Source organism: Typha latifolia, chromosome 10 (genome assembly GCF_019914945.1).
Source record: "Typha latifolia isolate L0001 chromosome 10, TyphaL0001v2, whole genome shotgun sequence".
NCBI classification, from domain to species: domain Eukaryota; kingdom Viridiplantae; phylum Streptophyta; class Magnoliopsida; order Poales; family Typhaceae; genus Typha; species Typha latifolia.
The window spans coordinates 8,441,545-8,452,245 of record NC_133095.1 but is presented as its reverse complement, the minus strand read 5'-3'; the positions used below and the strand labels follow the sequence as shown (position 1 = coordinate 8,452,245).

The following is a 10,701-nucleotide window of genomic DNA, read 5'->3' as shown; positions in this document are numbered from 1 at the left end:
TGCATTATTACAACTCCTATGCTAACACCCGACGTATCACATTCCACTATGAACTCTTTGGTGAAGTCAGGTAGTGCTAGAATGGGTGTCATCGTCATTGTTGTTTTTAGTTTTTCAAAGGCTATAGTGGCTTCATCCGTCCATTTAAAAGAGTCCTTCTTCAACATCTCGGTTACCATCTTTGAGATAACTTCTTTTTGCACATGTGGATACCTATATGGCCTCACATTCGTCGGTGCAACCCCGGGTACAATCTCTATGCGATGGTCTGCCGCTCTTCTCGGTGGCAACTCCTGTGGCTCCTCAAATAGTCTAGAAAAGTTATCTAATAAATTAGACAATTCAATGGTAGTACCTAAACTTGTTTGAGGCTCATCTCTTGCTAGTCCTAACTGAAGAAGATAGGTCAAATCATACAACAAGGCAACCCCACCATAGGCTGCATCGCAGGAATCGACAAAGATCGAACGCCATCAAGCTGCACATCTTTGTTTACTTGTTTAAATTTCATTCACATGCTTTGGAAATCAAATGTGATGGGTCCCAAACTCTGTAACCACTGAGTACCAAGGATAATGTCCGCTCCTCGCAGCGCCAACAGATACAAGTCCATAATAATTTCGTGTCCTTGCACCCATATACCGACCCGGCAACACAAGCTCTCTATCTTAAGCTTCGTGCTATCTCTAATAGAAACGTCAAATCCCGTGGTCGGTTTGGCATCCAATCTCAATCTCAATCTTCGTGATACAAGAGTACACTATAATCTAACTTGTATTATACTAATTATCATCTATATAATGAAGTACAAAAATAAAATAATGGTACAACTCAATATCTGATTAAACTATCTTCTATACTATCTCGTGTCTATAGCTCACCTCATCTTTCTAAAATATCTCCTCAAAATATCTCAAGTCGGTATCACGTACCATATTATTTATGGGGGTTAGAAAAAAAATAAGAAGAGTCATGAGCAAAAGGCTTAGTGAATAGACCTTACCCCGAATCAGTGATGCCAAATAGAGAGTAAATCATGTACTGGATAATATGAATCAAAAAACAATATAATGCCATGTATGAGCATGTATATATGCACCCTCAATGACATATATATGAATAAAATCAATTCTCATGAATGAGCATATTATATCCTCAACCAAAAAATATATCACATGATGAAATTACCATATAACATCACCGAATATAACAACATATCATGTATAATAATTATGATCGAATGATACTAGTCACATCAATGATGATGTATGATGCATGCCAACCACTAGATAATTGTATATGTGAGAGCTAGATATAATCCACATATCTCTCACTATCATAATCATCCGTCTCAACTCTGAATATTATCCACTATGCTGGACTATAGTACCCGGCCCCAAACTCGATATACATTATGTCACAAGCTCAGAGCGTACCCTGTCATACACTAAGAGTATCTCTGTAGATAAATCATACCCTGTCATACGCTAAGGGTATCTCTATAGATAAATCATACTCTGCCATACGCTAAGGGTATTTTAGAAGAAAGTAATCATGCCATGCCATACGCTAAGGGTATATCAATGATCAACTCATCGTCAGGTCCACAGGGTCTCACATAAGGGGGTTCGGGATCTAAAAATATTTAAATAATGTAAAGTTAGTTATTTATCCAATTGGGATCTATTTGTTTAACATATGATGATCTATTAAGTTTAAAATTTCTTCTTTTGTTTTTATTAAATAATTTGATCTATATCATATATTTAATTATAATAATATTAATATGTTATTATTCTAATTGTAGATTTATTTATAAAACCATAGTTTGCTAATTATATATTAAGTATATAATAGTCAATCTCTTTTGATGAAAAACAAAACTTAAAAGAGCTACATGTACAATAATATAATTTAAAATACAAGCACCTATATTATATAATATTATATAATTATACTTTAATTATTTTTTCACTACTACCCTTACTAAACAAATTAAGAGTTGCATATAAAATAACATTTACTTAATCATGTAATATAAACATTAAGTAAGCCTACTATTATATTACATACATAATAATGTATAATAAGTTGTATATATATATATATATACATACCTAATTATAAATACATATATTAATCTAATAAAAATATAGGAAGTTAAAAATATATTTATGTACAAATATTTATAATTATAATTAACTAAAATTACACTAATTACACTTATCTAAATATATCTATTCTTGAAAATTTAAACTAAAAATCTAATTTAGATGAAGAGAAGAAGAAGAAGAAGAAGAAGAAGAAGAAGAAGAAGAAGAAGAAGAAGAAGAAGAAGAAGAAGAAGAAGAAGAAGAAGAAGAAGAAGAAGAAGAAGAAGAAAAGGGAAGAGAGGGAGGCTCACCTCGGCGGTATTGGCGGCGGCGACGACGGCGACAGCGGCGCAGCCGACGTCAATAAGAGAAGGAGAGAAAGAGAGAGCTCGAGAGAGAGAGGTGGTTGAGAGAGAGAGAGAGAGAGAGAGAGAATAAGTGAGAGCGAGAGATCGAAAGAGAGGGAGAGAGAGAGAGGTGGTGAAGGAGGGGGAAGGGCGGCGGCGAGGCCCACCGCAGCCAGTTGACCCGGCCCGATTGACCAGGCTGGCGGTTGTGCGCGCACGTGGTGCCCTCAACATGCGCCCACAAGTTGCATGGCACGAGCTCGTGCCATGCAACACCAAATTATTTTTTTATTTCTTTCTTTTTGTCACTGTTTTATATTTAATCTATACATTATTATTATTATTATTTATTTTTTCTAAGTTATTATTATTATTATTATTATTATTATTGTTGTTGTTGTTATTACAGGTTCCACCACCACCGGTCTTGGGTATTGCAACGGAGGTGGGGAATGATTTGTAGGCATAGATAAGAGGGGATCATTGATACTCGCATGACGCATCTGGACCTGTGGGGTATCTGTTCAATGAGGTCCCACCATTGGTCCTTCTTGAAACTCCGATTGCCATCGAGGAGATGTCGAATCAAATCGGTTCATAACATATTCCTTGAAATCATTGTGATTCTTTTGAATTGAGTCGACTCTATGCATCAATGTATAGAACTTGTCCCTAAGTTCATCCATATTTGCACTCATGGACGTTGGTTGACTCGGTCCTCTTGTGGCTCCAAAAGAATCGGCCTCACGGTTAGGGTCATCGTGGATTGAGTCTTCCATTGTCGGTGTGCTCTCCATAGGTCTCCTTGTTCATGTCATCTTCCTTGTTTTTATCATTAATGGAGGTCTGGGTTTGCCTGCTCTGATACCACTTGTTAGGCTCTGATACCAATTTGATAAGCTCTAATACCAATTTGATAAGATCTGGAACCAAAGATAAGCTACGCAACTATTCCTTCAAGATATGAATATTTTATAGAAATCAGTCCGCATAATCGTGGGAAAATATTCTTCAAATATTCTTCTATAGTAAGAAAATTACAAAACCAATTAGGTTAGATTCGTAACTTCCTGATCTACAACTTTTGTATTTACGCCCTTTGCATATTCAAAATATAGTAGGGACAAAAACATGGAATAATGTGGGTGATGGTGGTGGTGATGGATAGAGTGGATGTTAGGGTTATGGATGGGTATGGATGAAGATGGATAGTGGATGTGATTAAGGGATATAGATGAAGGGAACGAAATGGTCGAGATCCTAAAAAAGAGGGGTGGTTAGAAGTTAGGAGAAACCTTGCCAACGATAGAGGTGGAAAGATGGTGAAGAGGGAGGAGGGAGATTAGGTAGATAGATGATAGAGAGGCAAGAAATCAATATTCCAATAGCATAATAAAGTTGGCTGCCATCCACATATTTATAGAGGCTAGCCAATAAGTCCTAAAATAATATGTAACCCTAATTCTAGAGGATTCCTGCCGATCGTGTTCGAACATGCTCGATCGCGTTCGAACGCACTAAAAGACATTCTTTGTATGTGTGAATGTGATGCAGGCGTTCGAACGTGATACGATCTCCCCTTTAGGCTAAGGTTCGATCTCTTTCGATTTTTAGATCTAGACTAGATTTGGCACGGAATTTTGTAAATAGATCTCAAAAAATGCCGCTGTTGGATTGACGTGAAATTTTTATTATGTTGTAGCCTCGGAAAAGAGCTTTCCAACAAATCAATTTTAGGTGAATTAGATGTAGGGATCTCGAGATATCGTCCAATTAGTGGACAAAAATCAGGGGGTCTGATTAGGATCTGTGGATGGAGGTACGAGATCCTAGATGATGATGGTTGGTGGTGGACTAGCGTTTATTAGGTGGCATGGGTGAAAAGTGGTGGTGGAAGGGTTATGGTTGACGGAAGAAGGGTTAGGGCAAGTGTTGGATAAATTGGAAGAAGGGGGAGGAAAGGGCCACCCCTAAGGGACTAGGGTGATTGGCCAGTCGAGAGAGGTTAGAAGCAGCATTGTCGGGGACCTAGAGAACGGGAGCGAAGAAGACGAAGGAGGCAAGGCAAAAACTTAATTCATCAATAATGACTCTATGGTTTCTATCCACACCTTTAGAGGCTAACCAATAATTCAAAATTAACCCTAAACAGTGCATTTTTGCCAACCGCGTTCGAACGCGCCCGATCGTGTTCGAACGCACAATTTGCACTCTCTGGATGTGCGAACATGATGTAGGTGTTCACAACCGCGTTCGAACGCACTCCACCCGCGTTCGAACGTGACATAAAGAAAATTTATTTTTTTAAGAATTAAACACTAAAACAAGAGACAAAGACACCCCTAAAGTGTATCCATGCTCGAGACGACATCGATGAAGTCCGAATCGTATTAGAACTCGGGTGTTCGAACTCGCCTGATTGCGTTCGAATGCACAATATGCGTTCTCTGTATATGCGAACCTGATGCAGGCGTTCGCAAGGGCATTCGAGCGCGACCCCATCTGTGTTCGAACGCGACTAATAGAAATTTTATTTTAATAAAAATAAACAACTAATGCAATAAGAAAAGATCCTAACTAAGTGTATCACAATCCTGTTGGCCTTATGTCCGAGATCGTTAGTCTGTGTGTGCAACAAACATTCGGGCACATGTCGTTTGCTAGGGCATATGTGGCGAGTTATCCTTATGAGATTTTTATAAGCTAGGAGGGTGCCCGGTCTAGATAGATGTTGATACCTTAGCAGGTGGCGGGGTATGATTATATTTGAGATACTCTTGCGAGTGACGGAGTATGCTCTGAGCCTTTAGACATGATATTGAGACCGGGTACCAGGTGTTGATTGTGTGGTCTAGTATGATGGTGTTATACCAAGATGTCGGTGATGATTGTGATATTGGGAATCTTATATAAGTATTGAGTAATTTTCATAATTTATACACCATTGCATTTGATTTTATGACATGGTCGGCATGCATCATGTGTGCTATATTTGAGATAGAGTTATGATAGTATGACAAGAAGATTTGTTTACTTATTGTCGAGGATTAATACTTTTATCAGTTATGACATGTTATCTATATTTCATTTATATATTATTGATGATACATTTATATACTCATTTATGACATAATGCTTTTTCTGATTTATATTATCAGTACATCAGTTACTCTTTGTTTGACTTCACTGATTCGGGGTAAGGTCTATTCACTGAGCCATTAGCTCATAACTCGTTTTGTTTTCTCTTTTCTAAAAATCCAGGTGAACAAGTGGAGTAGGATACTCCCTTATAGATCTTACTATTGGGTGAAGAGTAGAGTGTGGTTAGCGTTATATGCTAGATGACTTATCTTATCTGATGAATTAATGGATATCCTCCAAAGTGTGTCTTTATCCTTGTCTTATATTCTAGCAGGTGACTTTGTACTTGTATAATTATGTATATACCACTGTTGTGTATATGTAGTTGTGAAAAGCTCTTGATGATATATTGTGGCCTATGTGGGGCCCAAGTAGAGTTATCTGTATGCTGTTGACAGTTAGACTTGAATTATTCTCAGTTTAGATACTGTGGATAAAATTATGATGTTGATACAAATTTATTTGATTGTTAGTAACTAACCAAATGGTTAGGTGCTACGCATGTGCCATGTGGGCTCGTGCCATGCACGTGTTTAGGGCTTGTGGGTGTTACAGTTTTAGGACACGATAGTCTTTTAAAATTTATTGGGGGTAAATCAATAAAAAAGATCCGAAATTACAATTCGATAATGTGGGGCTTATTTTTGTCAATTCCATAATAGAGGTGTTTTTTTACTGCAAAAGTCTATCTTTTATAAAATTATGATAAACATTTTTTAATTTGATATAAAATAGATTGATGAGATAGATATCTAAGAGTAAATTGATAATTAGATTAGCATGTGATATTACATTTTGATGAATTGAAATATAAATATTCTAATTTTGATGAAGAGGGCTATATATATATAAGAAAACATTGTGATAAAATAAATGTATGTTTCCTTAAGTAGAATTCTCAATTACGCCTGCCCTGCATCCATTTGGGTATTTGGCGCGCGAATTGGGTCTGAAGCCGGTCCATGCGCTTCCCAAGTAAGACTCCGAACGGTAGTGTAAGGGTTTTCGACGCAAGGAGATCGAGAAAGCGAGCGCTAGTGCGAGATGCCGATCGCTCGGCCGGAGCCGCAAGAACCCCGTGTGATCGCTCACGTTGACATGGACTGCTTCTATGTCCAAGGTACGACCTCGATGCGCTCCCAATCTGTTCTATTTTCTTCTTAAATCTCGATGCTAGTCGTAATTTCACCAATTCTTTGTATATTTACCGCGCTCCGAAATGTTAGCTTCTGAAGATGACTGGAATCCCTGTTTGTTTTCGAAATCTTAAAATCTGAAGTAGCAAATCTAGTAGTGTTCCTTCGTTTCTGTCCCATTCTTGGGACGAGTCTCTTTTCTGCTATCAGTTCAATAATAAACAAAAATTTCTGCAAGAATTATCTTCGTTTTATCCTTTTGGTCATTTTTCATTTAATTGGTTTTCATTTGTAGCCTCTCTCTCTCTCTCTCTCTCTCTCTCTTCCTTTTTCTGGTTTTGAAGAATGTTTTGTTATAGAAATAAAAGAAGGATATAGGTAATCTTAAAACCTCGTAATTCATTAATTATGTTGAGAAGAAAGTGCAAAAATTGGGCATTTATAAAGCGTGCACAGAATCTTCATGTAATATTCTTCTCTACTGATGAAAATATTCTTCTCATCTGTACCTCTCTCCTGTTCGAATCTTTCTGCTAGAGGTGGTGCAGTGATCAATTTGGCCTCCGTTCAAAGACGGCCATGGTGGCTTCTGTGCTACCTTCCAACGAGGTTTTGGAGAGAGGGTGAGGGAGAGAGAGAGAGATAGTTGGAGTTTTTCTACAAAAGTTTTCGTTATGATGCGGAGTCGATTTTCAATTGTCTCATAAAACAACCAATTCTTTTTAAAACTTTTTTTTTTTTGTAGTAAGCACAATTTCAGGTGGTGATATGCAAAAGGCCCTTTCTTTAATATCAGAGTTGTAGGATGTTATGATTTCATTACATTTCTCAGTAAATATATTTAAAATAAATGGAAATTTGGTTTAGTTAACCAAGTACCGCAAAACTCTTGAGACTTGGGAGGCCAAACTAAGTCGCAGGACTCAAAGGGCTTTCGATTTCCATTTAAATGATTTGTAGTTCTATTCATTTTTCTTTTAGGAAGTTTGTAAGGACATAGAAACATGATATGTACATTTGGATAAAGAACTTTAGAAATTTAGTTTAGGTAATGAGCATTTGATGATCCAAATATATCTCCTGGTCATTGAAAACAAAAGAGAGTACTTGCAAATACCTTGCCAACTAGTTGGATGTAAGCTATGAAGCACGGATATGGATTCGGGATATGGGGATATAGAGATATGGTACGGGGATGCGACAAATTCTTAAAAGTAGGATATGAATATAGTATGGATATGCCAATAAATAAATAAATAGATAAATTTTTAATCTGTTGTCAATTATATAGTAAAAAATGATTATCCCAGAAATGATAAGATAAAAGAAAAGAAAGCTACATATTTAGTATCTATATGCCTAAAACTTTAGAATGATATTATAAAAACTACTGATATGAAACACAAAATGTTAGTGAAATATTGAAATCTAATTCAACTATTAATCGACAATTAATTTGGATATTTAGATGGCTTTCAAGTTATATATTTAATTTATTATCAAATAAACAAAGCCTCAAAATATCATGAAGGATTAGATAATTATATGTACATATAAAGTATATGTTTTATGCACAAAAGAATAAAATAAAAATGATTTGATGATCAAGAAATATATCAGAGCCGTATCTTGTCGTATTAGAGCGTATTGGAATTTTTGTTTTTAAATTTGGATACTCCTCTAGTCACATTTGATATGTATCGGGCCATATTTGGTATTTAATACATATGAGATACTGGTATGGAGAGGCAAATGAAGTATCCATGCTTTATAGGATGAAAGCTTCCAACTTACTTTTCTTTGAATGTGACTTCCAACTACAAAACCCTGATCCGTAGGACAAGCTGATCATTTCTATGCATTGTGAAGATGAAACTAGATTCTTTTCGGATGCTTTTATTCACAAAGTGAAGCACTTTCATTGATTTAGATTAGATAATGGAAAGCATATGAAGATCAATTAGAATATAACTTTTTTGGAACAAAGAAATCAAGAAATCATTATCAAGTAGTGCTAGTCAAATTATGATAGAGATACAACATGAAGTGCCAGTTTTTACCTACATTAGCATGTGGCCTAGAATATAAATCCTTGCTAGACTTCTAGAGGGGAGTGCTCTCTAATTTTCTTGTATGACCACAAATAACAATATAGTCTCATTGTTTGTACTTGGTCTTTTTGTCATGATTCCTTAATTTTTTAGGGTGTGTTTGGTTTGAGGCTAAGCTTCGAACTTAATTAGCTAACCCCATTCTCTAGTCCTGATTTAGACACCTTGAACTAGGTTAAGATAGTGTAGTGTTTGGTTATGATTAGGCTAAGAGTGTATTTATTATTTGTGATGTGATATGAAAAAGTGAAAAAAATATTGATTTGGAGAGAAATAGGTGATATGTAAATTTGATGTACAAAAATGCCCTTTTGTTTTCATGATAATATTCATTATTATAATATAAAAAATATTATATAGTGTTTATAATAGTCTTTTGCAGTTTTAAGAGCATACTTCAAAGGGTTTGTGGGCTTCTATATTTGCGGACTTATAACCTCGTTAATTGGTTGTAATCTAGCAAGCGGCATATTCAATTAGCAGTGGGCTACAACCCAGCTAGTGACATTCTATTAGCATAGTTCTTGAGTTGTTATAATCCAGCTAATGGATACAAGTACAAGATTTGCTGGGTTGTAACCTAACTAATGATAACCCAACAAGCAACATTCTATTAGCATAGTTCTTGCGGGGCTATAACCTAGCTAATGGGTATAACTGTATAAGTACAGGATTTGCTGGGTTATAACTCAGCTAATCGTAACCTAGCAAGTGACGTTTTATTAGAATAGTCTTTGCAGGGTTACAACCTAGCTAATAGGTATAAGTACAAGATTTGCTAGGTTATAACCTAGCTAATGGTAACCCAGTAAGCGGCATTCTATTAGCACCATCCTTGCGGGGTTATAACCTAGCTAATGGTAACCCAACAAGCGACATTCTATTAGCACAGTCCTTGCGGGGTTATAACCTAGCTAATATGTATAAGTACAGAATTTGTTGGATTATAACCCAACAAACGACATTCTGTTAGAACAGTCCTTGCGGAATTATATGGGTATAAATACAGGATTTGTTGGGTTATAATCTAGCTAATAGTAACCCAGCAAGCGACATTCTATTAGCACGGTCCTTATAGGGTTATAACCTAGCTAATGGTAACCCAGCAAGCGACCTTTTATTAGCACAGTCCTTGCAGGGTTATAACCTAGCTAATAGGCATAAGGCAGCAAGCGATATTGTTTTATCACTTCACCATTTTGGTTAGATGGTTTGCCGAGTTATAACCCAGCAATTTCTTTTTCTTACTAGATATATTATATTTAAAATTTAGTGCTATATATTTAGTAATAAAATTTTCTAAATATTTATTTGCAATGTATATTATCAAAAAATATATTTTTAAAACATGAGCACCAATTAAACTTCAACAATTATCAATAGTACATGAGGTGGAATTGCCAATAAAACATTAGCTGAATTAAAGTTCACTTCAAATTTTGCTATATTAGCCAAATATACAAACATACAACAAGGTTACAAATCACTGTCTATAAAACATATTTTGGAAGAGCCGTTCGACCATCAATAAACATGAGCTGGAATTAAAGTTCACTTCAAATTTTGCAATATATTACCACAACATACAAACATACAACATTACTATAATTAATATTTTGTGAGCGGGGAGTGAATTTCTTTGAGACGATACGATTGGTTGAGAAGACAGTACTTGTTGGACGTGAGTAATGTTCAAATTTTGTTGCTTCGTTGGAGACACTGTGCGGCTGGTGGGTCCTAGATAACTAGTAAGAGCAAGAGAAAGATGGTGTTGAAGTTTTTTTTTTTTTTCCAAAGTCTCTCATTAGCTATGCCCATAGCTTACGGTGAGAGAGAAGACAGGAGGGAGAGAGGGAGAGAAAGAGAGAATAGA

The 10,701-nt window shown here is 36.0% G+C and overlaps 1 protein-coding gene across 3 annotated transcripts in view; it reads left to right on the top strand.

Moving 5' to 3' along the window:
- The first annotated feature begins 6,452 nt into the window (after nucleotides 1-6,452).
- LOC140795872 (DNA polymerase eta) overlaps nucleotides 6,453-10,701 on the top strand; it is a 31,813-nt gene continuing 27,564 nt past the window's right edge. Inside the window, exon 1 of one of the 3 annotated variants that reach the window (XM_073148635.1) lies at nucleotides 6,453-6,701. In XM_073148635.1, coding sequence (XP_073004736.1) covers nucleotides 6,626-6,701 — 76 coding nt within the window. In that variant the 5' untranslated portion in view covers nucleotides 6,453-6,625. The remainder of the gene's footprint in view (nucleotides 6,702-10,701) is intronic. The other 2 variants (XM_073148636.1, XM_073148637.1) reach the window with 2 other exon arrangements.